The 19924-nt window shown below is 44.9% G+C and overlaps 1 protein-coding gene across 9 annotated transcripts in view; it reads right to left on the bottom strand.

Annotated features, from left to right (window-relative positions):
* EML1 (EMAP like 1) overlaps positions 1-19924 on the bottom strand; it is an 883632-nt gene that overhangs the window by 92163 nt on the left and 771545 nt on the right. For all 9 annotated transcript variants that reach the window (XM_078660158.1, XM_078660161.1, XM_078660155.1 and 6 more), the window contains 3 exons: positions 15775-15870; positions 14756-14890; positions 7661-7760 (listed from right to left, as the gene is read on the bottom strand). In XM_078660158.1, coding sequence (XP_078516284.1) covers positions 7661-7760; positions 14756-14890; positions 15775-15870 — 331 coding nt within the window. The remainder of the gene's footprint in view (positions 1-7660; positions 7761-14755; positions 14891-15774; positions 15871-19924) is intronic.

Below are 19924 nucleotides of genomic sequence, written 5' to 3'. Positions count from 1 at the left end.
TGTACACCAAATGAGCAAACAATTTCTGCCAGCGAGCTCATGCATATATTGAACATAGTGGGGCTTAGGGAGGATCCCTGTGGGACCCCACATGTCAGGGGTATTTATTTTGAGGAGGATTCTTATTCAAAGACTGTAAAGACCCAGGTTTCAAGGAAGGACTGTAGTCAATGCTAATCCATTCACTCTGCCTCCCTAAGTCTTTGGATCATCAGATGGTGATTAACCGCATCGTTATGCCAGGTAATACCATCATACGTAAGCGACCGTATTAAGCAGCTTGAAAATAATTATTTGCCCGTTCACCATCAACCCACTGATTAGCACCACTTGGAACATTCATCGTAACAGCATCATATGCCAGTGACTGCATTCTTATGCCTCAGATCACCATCATGTGCCCTGGAATGCATTTAAGTGACAGACACTTTACCTTAGTTTGCCATCATACGCCAGATAATTAATCACATTAACCCCTTGGGGGCGGATGAGGAGCTCAGCTCGTCATGAGCGTAACGTGCCCTACGCGGATGACGAGCTGGTCGTAACGCGGTAAATTAAAAACCGCTAGCGCGCATGCGGTTAAACATCACCAACATGTGGGCTTGAACACCCACCCACTCTGGCACTCTCCACATGTACCCATACATATCGATCTTCTCTCACACAACACTTGTATATGTGCTTGTATATATGTATGTACTATTTTTATAGTGTGAAGCTAGCTGAATGGCAGCAGATCCCAAATCTCAGTGAAAGGAATTCATGCAGTCAATGTGTGATAGGAGGGGCATACGTACTGTATCATGATACAGTGGTGCCGAAAAGGATGGGTCTTCGGCTCTTTCATAAACTGGAGCAAGAAAGTAGCAGTCCCAATCGATATAGGGATATTATTCACGGCTGTGTGCACAGATAGAGAAGGCACTTCTTATCCAGTCTGATGGTATCCTGTAAATCACTGGAGACACGGGTTGGCCATAATGCCTTTATATATGAAGAAGCTGGTTTTGAAGCTGGTGTGGGTGGGCAATGGGAGCCAATGGCACTCCATCATAGTGGGCGTTTATATTTTTTTCAGTCCCTAAATGAGGTGTGCAGTAGTCCTCAAGATTGGGGGTGTGAGTAGGTAGAATCTGGTAGGCCGTGGAATAGGGCAATGCCACCATCCAAGAGTACTGGGAAGAATGGCTTCACATCCTTAAGAGAAATTATCTGGTCCAGGCTGTCTTGGTTTTGTTAGTGAGTTGTTTCTTGAGGGTGAGATCGGTGTCAAGGTGAATTAGTGCGACTTAGTACTGGGTAAACACTGGAGCTCAAATCCTTTCAGGTTCATGTTGTTGGGCCCAGTTTTTACTTTTTTAAATGTTTTTTTATTTATAAAGTTTTACATAGCGTGAACATAACCCAAGTGGGTATCAGAGTGCTTTACATATGGTCAGGGAAAAGAAACAAGTGAACCAAAATTCAAGAACGAAGATGGATGCCGCATAGTCAAGGAGATGAAGAAAACCCCACTGAAGGGCAAAGCAGATATGTAATTAAAATAGGAGCAGTAGTAAACTTGAGAGAAAATAATTTTTCGTAATGTGGTCCAGAAGGTAGAGTTAGTAGAGTCTAGCTCAGAAAAATATTCATCAGTAAGGCTTTAACTTTATTTTTTAAAGCTGCGGTTGAGGGATTCAATCTGGTTTCAGGGGACAACAAGTTTCAAATTCTTGAGGCAATGGCCTAGAAGGCACAGTTGTAGGTTTTCTTTATGAACTTTTGGTGGTTTCGGCAATAAAAGACCTGCAGCCGCCAGATAACCCCAATTTCTGTGCAGGATACAGTGGGGCGTTGAAGTGTAGGGCTTTGTAGGTTATTCAGGCAATTTTTAACTGAATCCTAGCCTCATAGGAGATCCAGTTTAGGGACTTCAAATCGGGTGAGATGTGGTTATTCCTTTTGGATCCAGTGATGAGCCTTGAGGCAGAATTAAGAGAGGCCCCTAGGGGAGCCAACTTGTAACTTGGTAAACTCAGAGGGTTGCACTTACATAATCCAACCTGGAGATTACTGGGGCTTGAGCAGCTGACTTGAAGTCCTCAAGGGGGAGGAAGGGTTTCATTTTCCTTAAGATGCTCATTTGGAAGTTCACTCCTCTGGAGACAGTGCTGATGGTCTCCTGCATATTCAGGTTCTGATCTAGCATTATTCTCAGTGATCTCACGGAATCTATGATGTGAGAAACACAGGTAACAGCAGTTGGTAGTTTCAAATCCTCTTCAATAATGGGAGACTGTTTGGGTGGGGAAATTAGGAGGAATTCTGTTTTGAGAGTATTTAATTTGAGGTGGTTGGAGGTCACCCAGTTTTAGGTATTATGAAGAGTTGCGTTGAGGGGCCTAATATTCTCAGTGGAAGAGATGTTCAAGTACAGTTGGGTGTCATCAGCATACATATGACAGTGGATGTTAGCTGATCTCAACATGTCAGTTAAAGGCTTCATGAACAGGCTGAAGACAAACGGTGAGAGCGTGGAACCCTATGGTACCTCTGATGTGACCGGTGTGGAATTGGAAAGGGATTGATTGAGCTGGATTATTTGCATTCTATTGCAGAGAAATGATGCAAACCTGTTTAAGACCGAACTAGATAGACCCATACTGCTTTCTAAAATGTCTAGGAGGCTGTTATGTTTAACCGCATAAAAAGCTGATGAGAGGTCGAGAAGGATTAGAAGGCAAGATTCATTTTGATCCAGCATTTTTAACACATCAACCATGTGTATAAGGGCCTTTTCAGTGATGTGACCCTGACGGAAGCCATATTGGAATTGGTCAAGGGGATAGAATTGATCTATGTGGTTACAAAGTTGGACATGAACAAATTTCTCGAGGGGCTTTACCAGAGTCGGAATTTTGGTGATTGGGCGGAAGTTTTTGAGGTCTCTATGGTCCGTCCTGGGTTTCTTCAAAATGGGAGTTACCTGCCCCAATCATAGGCAATCTGGGATTATGCTTTGAAGTAGTGTGGCATTTACTATCTTGGTCCAAGGTGTAAGCAGAGAGTTCTTCATCTCATTGAAGAAATTTGCAGGTAGAGGGTTATTGAAGTGTTCAGTGCTGGAAAATATTAAGCATGGGCGTAAAATCCGTTACGCTCGCGGATTTTTCGCTTGTGTTCGCACTGCTCGCGGGCCGCGGCGCGGGCAGCAACAATCTCGCACTCGCGAAAGTACAAAAATTACAATTGGGGGCGGAAACGGAAATACGTCACGCAAACAAAATGGCGGCGCCCATACTCAACCTTGGGGTAACTCGCACGAGTTCGCGGCTTCCACGGTCGAGTTCGCACGACGCCGCGCCTCGCGAATAGGGCGAAATTACCGAAAAACAAGTTTTGCAAAAGCAAAACCAACGAGCAGGTGCAAAAGTTCGAGCTCATCATTTGTAACCATTTACCTTTAGTGCTTCCTGAAGGGCCCCTCCAGAATCCGGTTGCCTACTTGCAACTATTGTGTGACCCTGCTCTGACAGTCACAGAATAGTTACAAGTATGCCATTGCATCCTGTTATTGCAACAAAAAGGAAAGGGAGCAGACAAGCAGGTGCCAGCCTTCATTAATGTCAGTTGGGGCAGGGCAGGTGGTGTTGTTTGCAAAACTTAGTGCAGGTGTGCTTGGCTTTGCCACAATAATGTACACTCACTAGTCAGAGGGTGCTGTGATGACACCGAGGGTGGCATGGGTGTGCCAGCCAGAGGGTGGCATGGGTGAACCAGAGTGCCAGTGTTGACAGAGGATGGCAGTGCTTTGCTTTGCCCCAATAATGTACACTGGTGAACCAGAGGGTGCTGTGGTGACACAGAGGGTGACATGGGTGAGCCAGAGGGTGGCATGGGTGACCAAAGAGAGTGCCAGTGGTGACAGAGGGTGGCAGTGATGAAGAAAGCCTTGCAAACAGGCTGGGCACGTAGAAACAACAAGTTCGCAAAACTGGCGACCCGACAAGTAAGTTCGCAATTTGCGAAATTGTACAAAACCCTCGCAAACTTGCAGAAACCCGTGCGAACACCACCCCCCCAAAAAATACGCAAATCCGCGAGAATTCGCAGATTTTGCGTATTTTTGCAATCCGCAAATACGCAAATCCGCGGATTGCGAATCCGCAAAATCCGCCCATGCTTAGAAAATATTGAGAGTGGAGACTTCATCAGGAGTTTTGAGTTCATTCCAAGAAGCGGTACTTTTGGGTCCAGAGGGATGGCAGGTCTCAAGGGTCAGAGGTGGGGACTAATCTACTGAATGATGGTAAGTGGCCAATTGTTGATCTCACTTTTGATCTTTTTAGTCTTTTCAAGGAAGGAGTCAGATTAATCAGTTTGTCAGAAAACTAGCAAACTAGACCCTGTTGTGGGAAGGTTGTGCCGACTGTTGAATTGTAGTTTAACTAACTCAAACAGTTTTTGGGCTATTTCTGGCTTTATCCAATTGCTTTCTAAAGAAATCTGCTTTCTTACTTATGTTATGTTTGTTGTAGATGCGACTCAATGATCTCGGGAGTTTAAGGTGTTTGAGGGATGATGAGAATGTCCATGAGCATTCAGCTAATCTAAAATTGCATCTATTATAGTTTAGTCCATCAGTAAACCATGCCTTGTAGTCTTTGGTGGAAATTCCTTTTAGTGTAGTGGAGCAATCACATCAAGAATGTTTAACATGGAATTGTTGTAATAGGCTGTGAGGTCATGGACATCAGACATGTCAACTGGAGGAGGAGGCAAGGTATTATTTGAAAGGGATAACATTTCATTCAGGTATGTTCCTTTTCCATTATCCGTTTCTTTTTTTTGTAATCCGAGATTGAGAAATGTGAAAAGTGATACAGTGGTTGTCAGTCCAGCCACAAGGGATAATCAATTCAAGTTAGATAGTAGTGGCCTTAGCAATGATTAGGTTCAAGGTTGCACCCAAGATGTGGGTTGGACTACCACAGATTTGGATTAGTTTGAGGTCTACTAGAAAGGACTTTAGGCTTGAAACTACTGGGTCATTTATGTCATTCCAGTGGACCTCCAAGGAAGACCTGGGAACAATGTAGCCTCAAATTGGATGAGATGATTTCCATAATTTGTTCGATAAAAAGAGGGGTTGTCATCAGGTGGATGGTAAATACCATGCTGTTTGCAAAAGGGCCTGTTACTTATATCTAAGCGTTGGTATTCTGTTCAAGGAAAAGGTCAGCAATGTCTGCTGCATTTTCACAGCCGATCTGCATTTGAGAAGCATGCATCTCAGGTGTGGATTGGTGTCAGCAGAGGTAGTCTGTGTGATGGGAATGCGCTTAAGGTTGGACGGATTAATAGCATTGGAGTTGAGCCTGGGTTCTCGACGTGGATTTGAAGGAATTGTACGGATCTGGGCAAGATTGTCTGGGTTGGCGCAGTGTATGACGATATATAAGAAGAGGAGAGTGGATGTCCTAGTAAGGAACTGTATCTTTCAGTCTAGTGGAGGCATTAGGGTAGGGTATGGTTCTCCACCTCAGATGGGGAGACGCAGAGATGGGTGAGATCTCAGCAGATGTGGGAGGTGACAGCCTTGTGTGGTAGGTAGAAGATTGTGTGTGGCTGTGGTTGTGTCTGATCTTACTGGGGAGCCTGTGTGACAACCAATCATTCACCAGATCTAAGATTATATTTATTAGCTTTTTTAATTCTGTCTCAAGTGGTTGTAAATCCAGGGTAATCTTGTCTAGTCTGGATTCATGTGTAGTGTGGGGACAAGTAGTCAAGGTTGGGGTCAAGAAGCCAGGAGGAGAGGAGACATTCAGGACAGAAGTACTGGGAACAGCTGTCTGGAGATGACTAGTGAAGGGGGTGCGAGGCAGAGATGTAATTAAACTTGCATGAAGGAGATGGAGAACTGACCATGTAGAGGTGCTAGGGTCATGAGGTTATTAGGGATTGTGGGTTCCGGGCTTCAGATGGGTCATCGTTTCATCCATGGGGCGTGAGGTAGGCAAACTAGTGTGATCCATGAGGGTGTATTAGAAGATTGCGATTGTGTGAGTAGCACTTCTGAGTGTCTCAGGGACCACAACCGGAGATATGGAAAGGTCGCTGCCTGGTTTGATGGTCAGCAGCGTGAGGCTCTGAAAGGTGTGGAGTGCATGGAGAGGATACGTGTGGGCATTACTTGAGGTTTCTGTGGATTGGTTGAAGAGCAAGGACAGCCTAGAGAGGGGGAAGATTCGTTGTTAGTCAGATAATTTTTGATGGAGAAAATGTCATCAAAAACCTCGAGGTTGGGGTCTGAGCATTGGAGTATAGTTCTGTTATATATGGACATGGTTTCATCTGCCCTGCAGGCGGGTGAGGGTGCTGCACAATCTTTGACCATGTGGGATCAGCTTAGTGATCAGGAGTAGAGTAAAGTGCTTTCCTCCATTGAGCTCTTCAAGTGTAGAAGATGAGGTAACTTATTATAATTACTTTTTTTTAGCAGAATTAAGGGTCGGAGATTAGGGATTCTGGTGGGATTTGAGCAATCTCGGTTTAAAGCTTTTGGATGCGTTTGGTGTTGGTGTCCAGGGGAGATTAGAATCAGTGGGATTTGAGCAATCTCGGTTTAAAGCTTTTGGATGCGTTTGGTGTTGGTGTCCAGGGGAGATTAGAATCAGTGTCTGCGTGGAAGGCTGGAACCAAGATTCACAGATGGGGAGAAGAGGGAGAAGGCTCATGAGGGGAGGCAGGGGAGGAGGAGGGGGGGGGAGGTTGAGATAGCAGCCTCCAGAACTGTGGCGATCATGAGCGATGTAGGTTTTGTAGCCAACAGAGTCCTATGATTCTTGTAGTTATCTGAACAGAAGTTTTGTTGGGGGGGAGTTGGAGCTTCAAGAGAAGGCAAAATGGCAAGTAGTTGAGGCATTTTTATCAAAGGGGCTCTCCAAGAACAAATGCAACTCCTAAGCTTCTAGTTATTGTTTGCTGTCGGAGAATAGTAGGAATTCTGTTTTGGGTAGGGTCTAGCTTCAGGTAGTTGCTAGACATGCAGGTCTGAATAAGGTGTAGGCAAAGGGTACAAGGAGAAGAGGAGACTTTCAAATAGGCCATTTGAATGGTTATATTGTGGTGGCTGGTAGGAGGAGGACTAAGCACAACCCTGATAAAAGGCTATTTCTTTTTTTCAGAATGGGTCTTCTAAAACTGTGTTCTAGTAGGTATGGCAACACTTTGCAGCCCGTCCTCCATAGGATATTTATATAGATGGTTATAACTAAAGGAGGTTTAAAAGAGGTCAAACTATTAAGTTCGAATCAGAAATAAAATTCAAGTCCAGAATAAACAGTAAGCTAAACTAAAACCTTTGTCAAGGGTCACTTTATAATTTGCAAAGGACGACTTACAACTGAGACAACTCTGCAATAGTGTCAGTGGCAGGAATCTGAGCGTAAACTTCAAGACACATGTACATGCTATACAGACTATTTCAACTGAGTATCAATTGAATGTTCCCAGTATCACCAAACATTACCAGTTTTTTGCGTATGGTCAACAAGAACTGCCTAATTCTATACCACAAAAACAATCTCAAAATCCAGCCATGCTACTAAATAACTGTTCAATGTTCCCTCATCAAGAAAAAAGGAGGTTATGAGATAATGATTTAGATTACCTTTTCCCCAAACCAGGATGTTTCCATTCGAGTCTCCGGTAATTGTGTCACCATTTTCCGAAAATGTCACACACAGAACAAACTTAGGTTTTTCTTGTTTCTGAAAAAATTTGACATGAACATAGGAAGCTTTAGAATTCAGTGAGATCACGTATTATACAAACAAAGCAACCTGGAAAGAAAATGAGCCCGTTATTTTTCTTGTACTCCACTTCTTTACACAGATAACAGCAGATTTATTCAGACCATGAGTTGAATTTTCGGTTATATTTTTAACTTTAAATCCACTGCATTTATTTCGAAGTTTACAGATGGCTGAACTTAAGTTGTGGTTTTGAAATAAAAGTTGCTATTTTGGCTGAACTACGTCTCCATGCTATCCCAAAAATGTAGAGGCTTTAGATTGTATTGGAGCAGTACGCCTTGGGAAGGTTAATGTGGGCCCGTTAATTATATTTACCTTTAGGGCACGAGTTATAAATACTGAGATACATTGTATTGGAGTTAAAAACTTTACATTGGCACGGACATGGATACCTAACGGGAACATCACTTCAACCTTTGGTTTTCTCAGGAAACATATATATATATATATATATATATATCGTTGGATTGGCTTTATTTCGATAAACAATTGTATCTTAAAAGCAATACAAATAGTAGAAAACTGCAGATAAACAGTACAAATGTCTCACTAGTTATGAAAGATAAAAATGCCATTTTACGCATGAAATAAATTAGTTAAAACTAGATTAAATTGAGATAGACAGTCTGTTTCTGCGAAGTATCCACGACCATTTTAAAAACTTAGAAATGCCACATACTATAAGGAGATGTGGCTGTTAGCAAGATACGTAGCGCTACCAAGTGTTCGCGTGTCCCAAGGCGTTTAAATAGAGGTTTGACCCAACGCCTACTTGGGCGGATGTAGTCCGGACACTCAAAAAGGATATGTGCCACCGTCTCAGGCCTTGTAGGGCAGGAAGCACAAAAGGGCGAAAGTTGCACTGGTGATTTCCATCGGGATATGAGGTCCCCAATCGGGAGAGTGCCTATTCTGAACTTGATGAAAAGAGCCCTATCAACTGGCATGGTGATCAAATCCAGGTAGGGTTCGTAGGCAACCACGTCCTCAATTCTAAGAAATGCTGTGGTCGAATTGCAGTGACGTGGGTTACCAATAAGTTGGGAAGAGACCCAGTCCCAATACAGTTTTTTCAGGATAGCCTTGGGTGGGGCAGATTTTGTGGTCCAACAGTCACCCAAGCCCAGCTCCCCCAAAAGGTTTTTTATCTCCCTCAGCCACCTGATCTTGTGCCAGCCACCCATGTCCATCACCTAAGACAGACCATCAGCATAAGATTTTAACTCTGGCACCCTCCACAAACGAGCCCATAATAGCAACGGCCGGAGACGAGCCTGGTCCTTGATTGTCTTGCAGCCCACGTCTAAGCAAACCGGGACTGTGGGAGTACTCAAGGGAAGAGCAAGTAAGTCTTTCAGGAATTTGCTCTCTGACTTGGATAGGGACTCCAGATTGAAAAAGCCCCATAACTCCGCCCCATAAAGTGCGGAGGTGACTCCTTTTGCTTTGTAAATCTCTATTGCCGGTGTCACAGACTCTTTGGATGAGGCATGATACTCCTTTAGCAACGCACCCCCTACCCTTTTGTGGCTGAGGACCATCTTGTTGATGTGAGACGTCCAGCTCATAGTGTCACACAGTCGTATTCCCAGGTAATCAAATTCGCAAACTTTCTCAAGCGGGATAGAGTTCAAGACTGGGGGGCGTCCTAGTTTCCGTGGTGGATGCATGATCAGATATTTCGTTTTGTCCACATTGATCACCAATCCCCTTGCCAAACAGAAGTACTGGAATCGGGTCAAAAGCTTCTGGAGGCCCTGTGGAGTCTTTGCGATGAGGAGGGTATCATCCGCAAACAATAATGTGGGGATCCGTACGCCCCCCCAGGGAAGGTGCATCCGCAGGTTCTTGAAGCAGATGCTCTATCACCCCATTTACATACAGGGAAAATAGGGTGGGGGCCAGCACACAACCCTGGCGGACACCCCTGCACACCGGGATCCTTTCAGTCGTTTCCCCACTCTGGCCCCACCGCACCTGGGCAAAGTTGTCAGTGTGAAGTTTTATCAGGAGCGACAGAATGTAGGGAGGGATCCTAAGGCCCTGGAGAACCCTCCAAAGTTCCTCCCTTGGTACAAGGTCGAATGCAGTCTTTAGATCGATGAAGGCCAAGTAGAGACTGCCCTTACCCAGTTCCACCACCTTCCAGTGCAGAAGCATAAGTCTAAAGACTTGATCTATGGTGCCCGTTCCTGAGCGGAATCCTGCTTGGAAGTCGGATAGAATGTAGTTTTCATCCACCCAGTGAAGGATCCTCCCTAAAATCACCTTCCCGGCCACTTTTTGTGTTGAGTCGATCAGACTTATTGGCCTGTAGTTCCCTGGGTTCTCCCGACAACCCTTTTTGAATATGGGTACCACCTCCGCCCCCTTCCAGGATTCTGGGACAGGTCCGCCTTCCATGATGGCATTCAGAAGGGTGAAGATCAGAGTGGCCCATTCGGTTGGGTATGCTCTAAGTAAGTCCCCCGGAAGCCCGTCTGGGCCGGCTGCTTTCAGGGGTACCACGGACTTTATTGCATTTGTTACCTCCCGGATAGTGAAAGGATCAGTAATTCCGTTCCAACCTAAGGTAGAGGGTACAAAAGGTTCATTAAGGGGCCCTTCTACCGGGGAGTATAAAGCCCCAAAATGACTGGACCAGGTCTGGGACGGGATGGTGCAAGTCCTCAGTGTGTCATCGGGTCGACTCCTAGAACCCACCAGGTTCCAGAAACCCCTCGCATCTTTTCCTTTGCTGGCAGCTAATAGGTCCTCCCAAAACTTATCCTCCCATTCTTTTTTTGCTATTTGGAGAGTCTGGGAGTAGAGCTTCCGGGCCTCCCTAATTCTAGTTTGGGATTTTGACTTTACTGCACCCACCAACATTTTCTTCCTTAGCCTGCAATTGTGGGTATACCATCCCTGTCTTCTCAAAGGCCTTGTTTTAACCCCCTTATGTCTCGTTGGTAAAACAAACAAGTTGCTTATGGCCTTGGTCAGGGCACAGAATTTCCCTGAAACCCCCTCCGGGCCTCCCTCTGTGTTAACCAAATCACATTGGGCTGCAGCCAGGAGTAGCGTTATTGCCTCGACCTTCTCGGAGGAGAGCTTGAGCCACTTCAACCGCCTGCCGCAATGCGAAACAGTTGAGTCCCCAAAGATGGTAGTGACAGTGGGCAAGGGACCCCCTCTATTAACTGACCACCAGGGAGTAAGGGTCAGCGAGAGCAAGTTGTGATCGCTCTCTACGGACAGAATGATTACCATGTCCTTCACCGAGGTCCATAAGCACATGTCGAGCAAGATATAATCGATTCTCGACGTGTGGTTGGGCCTGTTGTAGGTGTGGACACCCGCCCTATCTGATCGCGACCTCCCATTGAGTGCCCTCAGATCGAACTCCACACTAAGGGCGTTGATCTGAAGCGCCACTTCGGTCCACCTCTTGATCGGGGTTAATTCTAGAGCTGGGATCCCTCTTCTCTGGTCCTCCTCCTCCTCCTCCATATCCAAGGTGTCGTCCGAGCCTAATGGCTCGAACGTACAATTTAGATCACCTGCAACTAAGATACAAGACTTATATGGAGTTGTCCTTAACAAGCCCTCTAAGTGGGCGATTGTGGGTGACTGTCTAGCTCCCTTAGTGCCCCGTGCATAGATGTTAAAGATATTCATGATGGGACGACCCCGGACATCTTTCAGTGTGATATTAAGGAGGTCGGGCTATTAGTCTGGTGGACCTCTACCCTACAGTTGAGTGAGGCAGCCACCCAGATAAGAAGACCGCCAGAGGGGCGTCCTCTCCCTGCTTCTGGGTAGACTGCTGGAATGAAGTGGGAGGAGTAACCAGCCTTGTGGATGGGCTCCCTACTCCACGTCTCCTGGAAGATGCAAATCGAGTGCTCCTACACGAGGGCATTCCAATCAGGCAGTGCAAGCTTTCTAGCTAGTCCAGCCACATTCCAGCTGGAAACCCTAAGGACTGGGTCCGTTACAGCTGGGGTGCGACTGGACTCAACTTCGTAGTCGACAACGCCCCCAAGCGGGACAAGTGGGCCGTCGTCCACAGTGTTGGTAAGCTGCCCACCCTCAGAGTCCCTCCTCGCAATATTTGCTGTCGATGTGGCAGATTGGGGTGGCAAGCTAGTCAGCTTTTCAGTAGTATTAATAGCCCCTCTCACTTTAGAGACTCCTAAGACCAGCCCACGGGGATCTTCATGTCAATACCCTGTTGTTCCCCAGATTTATTTATTTTATTTATTCCAAGTTTTATATTGCGCGAACAAGATCTTTACAGATATCAGAGCGCTTCACAGAGACAGGGGTAGGGGCAACAGGAATGAACAGACATAATGGGAGCAGTATAATAGTCACTAACATAATAGGATAACAGTAATGTACAGAAAACATACCGATATACAATCAGGTAACAGAAAATATAAGACGGCGCAAGTCATTGATCCCGCTACAATAGAGTTCAGGTAAACTTTGGATGTAGGGATGGCTTATACCAGATTGGTCCTGGCCGTACTGCCAGGGGGTAGAACTGGGGTCCCGCCGAGTGCCATGGCCGGTCGCTATTGCTGTAGCTTGTTTCCCCTGTTGCTAAACCAACGTGATTCATAGAGGGACGGGGGTAGAAGTAGGACAGGTCCACCACGCTAATACCTGGGCCACCCACATGCTGGTTCAGGTTAGAAATTGTTTGTGCTACTCTATTATCTTGGAAATGAACTACCACACAGTCCCCTTCCAGTTGTTTCCTACTCTGACCTATGCAGCCTACCCTGCGGACTCCCAGGATTACTCCCTCCATACCCCTAGGTAGTGGTTTGTTAGTTTTTAACCAATGCAGTTTTGTTTTTTAAGGTTTGGTGGGTCTCAAACTGGGCGTCTTTAAGGGGAGGGACATTTACTAAAACAGCGACGTATGGGTGGCACTCCGGAGGGAGATTTACAGGAGGGCTCTTATAAGTATTTTTCGGGGTAATAACTGCCCGTGCACCTGCTCCTGAGTGACTCGTACTATGCTTTACTAAGGGAGCTGGCCCTGCACTCTTGCCCTGGTCGATTCCCTGAGTCGTGTGTCTAGGCTTAGCCAAAGCCCCACCTGCTGGCAGCTTGACATTGTCTTGTTTTTCGCTCAAAACTTTAGAGGTCTTAGGGGATCTTGCATGAACCTGGGCAGTTTGTATAGTAGGCCCCGGTTGATTCGTAGTAGGGACCTCAGTTGTGGTAGTCGGATCCTTAGGTGCTGCAACGGCAATTGCAGACGTTACCATTGGAGGGGCCTGCACTGGATCTACAGGTGCCAGATTTCCCCTAGTCCCCCCCATGTGGTCATCAGTGATTTTAGATTGAAGTTTAATGAGTGTTTTGAGTGAATAAAAGTTATCAAGGGTGGACTGCTCAAATGTATCCAGTCTGGCCCCCAGACCCTTGACCTGGTCGGTGAGCGGGACTAATAGAGCTTTAATCAGGTCCTCGAATTGTTTGAGGGAGACAGAAACCTGAGAAGCTAGTGACGTATCTAGGGGATTAGAGATTACCTTAGCAACCGTTGGTACTGTGCCTAAAGGTAGGTTTCTATCCATCCCATCAAGGTCCATTGCAAATGAGCCTTTACCTGGTTTCTTGCCCATACCCCTTACCAGTTGGTTCCTGGGGCGCTTATGCAATGAGGTATGGCTGCCTTTCCGCATGGTAGCAGCCCATTTCCTTTTTTTCTGGTAGTAGGAGTCATGGGCCTTACAAGACAGAGGGGGAGCCAAAGGAGAATCTTGCTGTGTTGGGGGCATAGCCCTAGCGATATCAGGGCTCGGGAGAACTGGAGAGCGGGGACCCTGGACCACAGGGCTGGTGTCGGGAGATGGTGATTGAGCTACCAGACTCTCCAGCCTATCGATGCTTGCATGTATGGCGGACATCCGTGGTTGTTCCAATGAGACAGGGAGCAGAGGGGTAGGGTCCGGGACAGTGGTAGGGGACAAGACGTGTGCCATAGGACCAAGGGAAGAGCGTCTAGCCGGAAAAGAGTCCTGAGATAGGCGGCGTTCCGTCATTATATATATATATATACACACATACATACACACACACACACACACACACACACACACACACACCCATACATATATAGCAGTAGAGGGAGAAGAAAATCTGATACAGCCTAACAGTATTGTTAAATCTATGTCTCTTCTAGAGACCAAGGTTTAATTCAGAGGGCAGTACGGAGTGAGACTCAAAATAACTGCATGACACTCAGTCCACACCATGTACATGCTTCGTTCCCCTACACCCTCGGTATACCACTTCTCCGCCCACACTCTGCTAGCATCAATGCGGCTCCGTCACACAACACTCCATACATTTTTCCCCCTGGGAAGATGCTTGCCAGTACACATCTTCTGACGGATAGGCTACCTCTTGTAAATGACCTGTAGTCATACCCCAGGACTCGTGCCTGCTGCTCAGTATTATTACTCATGATTGTTACTCTCCAGTCCAGTGAGTTCTTTATATAATGCACTGCATACTTTAATAAACAAAAGGATACCAGATCACTGCAAAGGTCCTTCTAGTGATCGGTGTACAAACTTAAGGTATGATAAATGACTGCCAGAAGGAAAGATACACCTGGGAACACATTTGGGAAGTAAAAGCCAAAAAGAAATCAATCATGTGTGCGGTTTAAAAAGCTTCAGGTTTTCTGAGAGCCACCCCACCATTATTGTGTCAGTATCTCTGTCTTCTCCTTAAAAGCCCTCCATCTTCCAGGGACACCTTATGTGGATGTGTGTAGTTTATCAAACTAGCTTCTGCTGCCAAAAAGAAGCTTTAAAAATTACACAGCCATATACTTACTAAAAATTGCAACGGCTTTAGATCACTGTATTGCCACTTCAGTCTCAACAGCCTCTCGTTTTTTGACAGAATACATAATTGGCAATAATGCAAAAAGTGTTAACCTCAAATATTCCTTGTTTTTTCACAAGCGAATTCCCATCTAACGTCCAGAAGTTGAGATGCGATTTTCCACAGGTAACAATTATATTAGTGTCTGTTGGGTGAAAATCTGCACTAAACACTGCCTCGTTGGAACACTAAAAAAGAGAAGGAAAAGAACATACAATGATACATGTTTTTAAATGTAAGGATAGAGAATTAATCAGATTTTCTCGGTATTGGAGACATTCTCATTAGAACTAACTTTGTAGGAGAGTTTAGGATTCAAAACACAACCCATCGGCCCAAGTGTGTGCACTTTGGAGGGAGATCTTTTGAACATGCACATACATTTATGTTCCAAGTGGCAGATTAAGAACATTCCAGTTTTAATCGGTCTAAGTTTTTTCATTGTGGGCTACACAAATCATGAAAACCTATATATTGTGACCGATGCACATTATCGAACATGTCTTTATTTCAATTTGTTTTTTTAATTCAATTAAGGAAAAGCATACAATTAGTAGTAAGATTGCATAGAAAGTTAACAAACCTCTCGTATCCAACAACCTATATTCTACGAGAAAGCTGCAAACTTCGCAGGGATATTTCATCATAGTGATCGATATCTTGCCAATGTGCGGATAGGAACTCTTCGTACTAGATAATCTTGTGCCCATTCTTTAAAAGAAACGTGACCCTGATTTCACCGGTGAGGCAAACGTGCTCTCAGGGCTGTGATGATCACTATTCTTCACACCTACTTACTCCCCTTGTGCTTGTATTTTAGCTACAGATTTATTGCAATATGTTTTTATTCCCAGCTGGGTTCTTATTCTTTTAAAAAACCACAATCAAATTTAGTAAAGGGCATAGTGTCCAACTAAGTTCCATCACACATGAACAGCGATGTGCAGCCAGATGGCCCTTCCACAGTCCTATCACATTTACCAAAACTGTATGCAGTTCCGATAGGCAGACACAAGCAATATGCTTGCTAAATTAGAGTAAAACAATCATACACATTTTCTAATTTTGATACCTTCACATCAGCTAGCTTTTCTTCCTTCTGCCAGTCCCAGACGGAGAGCACGTGATCATTGGAATCATCAACTGCACAAAGGTTACCACCTCCATTCTAGAAGAAAGCAGGACATGCCTGAAGCGGACATATGTAAAATACCACATTTTCAACAATAAAAGATCCATTGCTTGAAGCTGTGCCTGGGCAGTCCTTAAACATGAAATCGCCTATCGGAAACTTTATCGCTAGTTGGAGCGGAGCAATTTTTATTTTCATCTACGAGACTCCACTGTAGTTTTCCAAAAGTATGTCCAATATGCTGATCAAAATGTTCGCCTATAACTGATGATACATGGGGTTAGGCTCAATGCCCAATACGGTTCTTTCATAGTTCATTGGTTTAAGAATGGTACAATAGATAACTGTGGTTTTTTTCATGGCGCAAGCCGCCATTCAGTGATTTAACTGCTGGAATGAATGTCATAAGAATTCACATATGTAGTGCTCCACTTATCGCAAAAAAACAAAAAAAACAATAAAGTTTGTTTAAAAAAAATATGCGGATAAAAGCAAATCATTTGTGAACTGAACACTTGCCCAGATTAACAAATTACTTCCGGAGCAATGCTGGTTCTGCGAGTTTTTCATGACTTTACACTCCTATAGCTGGGTCAAAAGGTAGCTCAGCACCTACAGTATCTGCATTGTAAATCACATGAGACATCAGTACAAAGTCCCAGTCACTAGCAACTCTGCTTCAGGTGTTCTAGCCAGAGGACTGGGCCATGAAAGTCTGTTGCCCTGGACCATTATGATGGACAACTGCACCCACTGTCCTAGGAATGGGTGATAGCCAAGAACAGCATCACCGTGTGAAGAAAAATAAATAACGGGCAGCCCAAGGTCTGCCTGGCCGTTTAAGCTGAAGGTGGTCGCAGCATTTTATCTTGGCAGTTTCACAAGTTCGAAGCACAGATCTCTACAGAGACCTTCAGTGGAGGGCAGAGGCAACCTCAACAGTCTTTGTGGTATAGCTCATAACAAGATTCTGAATATGCCTACATGACTACTACAGCAGGAGCATTGGCAAATAATACAAAAAGACGCAATGAAGGTAAAGGTGTATCGTAAACATGGCATCGTATACTCAAAGCAAAATTTAAGGACTAACAGGTCTCACTTGGTGGTCCACCCAGTGCAGGTTATTAAATAGACTACCCCTGAACAGTGTGCCAAAAACATCATTTACAGCGATTAAGAATAGAATCCATCTGGTGATGCAAATGTTTTATGCTTTTTTTACTATGTCTTTTCTAATCTCAGATAGGATTCAGGCACTCTGCAATGTATTCAGAATAATGTGTTTCAGTTTGAAGGAAAGTAATACACTTTTAGCAGATTCGGCAATGACAGGAGTGTGCTATGCCAGCCCTAGTACAGAATGAAATGCTGCAGACAAAGGCACTTACAAGTTATTGAGGAGAAAGGCTACTGCCAGTAAGTGATTTACATCTGCGCGCTCACACCGTCCAATGAGAAGACTCCATACGCAAAGGTAAATGCTTCAATCAGGGAGTCTTGCCTCCCCTCTGGTAAGTTGCCTGATGAGCAAGTCATTTCTCAGAGAAATTAAATGGCCAAACTTGCTTAGTGAAACACGTTGGTGAATACATTTTGCAGAAGAAAAAAAAAGGGATGAGGCAATATTGCTACAAGATGAGGACATGTCTTGCCCCTTACAAAGCTTTTGCCCAACAAAGTTGTTACATGTTCCATCAAACATCTCAGACGTGTACTTTTCCTGGAGACTTCCAGAACGAATCCAGTTCAGGATTAGTCTATATTGGAAGAAGCTCTCCACAACTCATTGAGCCCTTCTACAAATTCTCCCCAGTAGCATGTGAAATGCCTCTCAGACTTAACCTAGACCTCTAACCTACTCAGCTTCAAGCGCTCCGCAGGCGCGTTCTCCCAGTGCGACTGGTCTACACTGCCCTGAGGACCAGGTCTGTTAACTGGCTGCCCCAGCTCTTGAAATGAGGATCTTCAGGGCAAAAACTGAAAAGGAACTGCTTCCACGTCCAGGCTGGGATTTTATGAGCACAGCAGGCTTGAACGTTGAAATCCTACACGTATTTTCAGGCTGGTTTCAAAATACATAAGTCCAAGATAGATTTATCAAAAGACGAACTGCTATTGGCATGTGATCTGAATCCAATCCTTCAAATGTGCCAATTCACACTCACACGTTTACTGCAGAGGGATGTAATTTCTATTCTGAGACAGCACCTTGCAGCCATGCAATCCTGTCAGATTGGCTTGGAGGCAAAATCGCACATCACTTTGCGGTACCAATTCATGTTCCACAACTCTCATATACCCACACTAAAATCTGATTGGAGAGGTTACCTTTTTGGCCCATATTATTCATAGTATATGAATTTCATAATTACCACCGGTTGAATTTCTTCCTGAATCCAAATTAAAAACGAATTTATAATTTATCCCTATGGGACATTGCTCGAGTAAGGAAGTTGGGCATCCGTGCATTTTTTTTTCGGTGCACGATATACATATTGTGCTCTACAATTATGGATGACTGTGGTAAGAACAATTACTATATGTTAGCACTGTTCATTGCAAGAATGATGAGTTAACAACCAAGCATGTGGGTTTCATAGCAGCAGGGACTGCGCCAGGAGAACAGGCACGACCATTTTAACACAACATATGTAGCTAAAGTCTCTTTAAAAAGTCACACCCCCATGAGGTCAGAAATCTATAATTTAAAAAAAAATACAGACTCATTATGCAAATGATAGACAAGATCTAAAGTTTAAGCTCACCATTACTTCTGGCCATCCTTTATTTTTTGTTTTTTTCTTGGCTTTGCTCAGCTGACAAGATTCAGTGAAGGAGAAACACCACCCTGAGTGATGGTAGCCAATGCTTTCCCATCCTAAATGATGTGCTGACTGGCTGTGTTGGTTACTGCCCACAGACTATTTGGAAAAGGTGTGTCCTGTTCCCCATAACTGGTATCCCTTGATGATCCTGGCACGTGGGACCGGTGGGTGAAGTGAAACCCGAGCGTGTGTGTGTAATCACTCTGAGGATTTTTTTTTTTTTATTACCGAGTGTATTGCAGCATAAGATAGTGGTTATTCTGCAGGCTTCCATAGTTCATGGGTCACTATGGTGTGGGCTCCCTCTCTGCAAGAAGTCTTACCTGTCGGGCAGTGTAGCTTGCCATCTTATCCATTTGTATGGTTTCTCTGCTAGAATGAAAGCAATGCCAGACCTTCCGCCCATGGTACTTTACTCGCCAAAAATGTAGCTCTTCCCTTTAGTGTCCGATTGGTTGAAACTGGTTATGGTCCCTTTGTGAGCTTACCTCCGGTAGAGCCAGAGTCCATACTCATAAATACCCGGAAAACAGGAGACAAAGACGGGAGATGCACTTCTCAACTGTGAGAAGAACCCAACGGAGTGCCCTGAAAGTGTTTGCGTCTTCACAACCCTGGTGTAGGTTCTGGGCCTGATGACTAGATCTGGCTGTCCTGATTCTGAAAACACAACATTAGCCATTTTGCTTGTAGAGGCGTCACCGTCAGTTGGCTCCTAACCCGAAGATCCAGATTCCATTTGGGAATGGGCAGCCTTGCATCCTGTCCCTTTGCTTCTTCCACCACTGACAAAACCTGATCATGATTGGCCATTTTCAATTTACAGGCCCAAGTACGACACCCTTGGTATCATAGTTTGTGCTGACAACTAGTCCTACATCTACCCCCCCCCCCCCAACTCCCCCCCAGTAAATACATGTAGATCAGTTATGCCATTAATCAGTCTCTAAAGAACCTGAACAATGTCTTGCCAGGACACCAGATCTCTGTTGGGTCAACAGCCCAGAGCACTTCTGCCCTTCATGGTAGGAACCTCCTTGTTACCAGTCTATGATATTGAATCCGCCCCTGTTCTCTCGCCCACTGTCCAGCATTCTGTGACTATGCTATACAAATAAAACTACATGCAAATATACAGTGCACAGTAATCCATGCCACTATGAGTGCCTTGTGTTAGTTTAGCTCGAACACGTGCTTACTATTCACGCCACTATTGTAGGGGGGGTTCCAACAAGGCTGCTGGAAGCTCACAGCTCCCTGTA

The sequence above is a fragment of the Lissotriton helveticus genome, chromosome 9, assembly GCF_964261635.1.
Source record: "Lissotriton helveticus chromosome 9, aLisHel1.1, whole genome shotgun sequence".
Classification (NCBI taxonomy): domain Eukaryota; kingdom Metazoa; phylum Chordata; class Amphibia; order Caudata; family Salamandridae; genus Lissotriton; species Lissotriton helveticus.
This window is presented reverse-complemented; position numbering and strand designations above follow the sequence as displayed.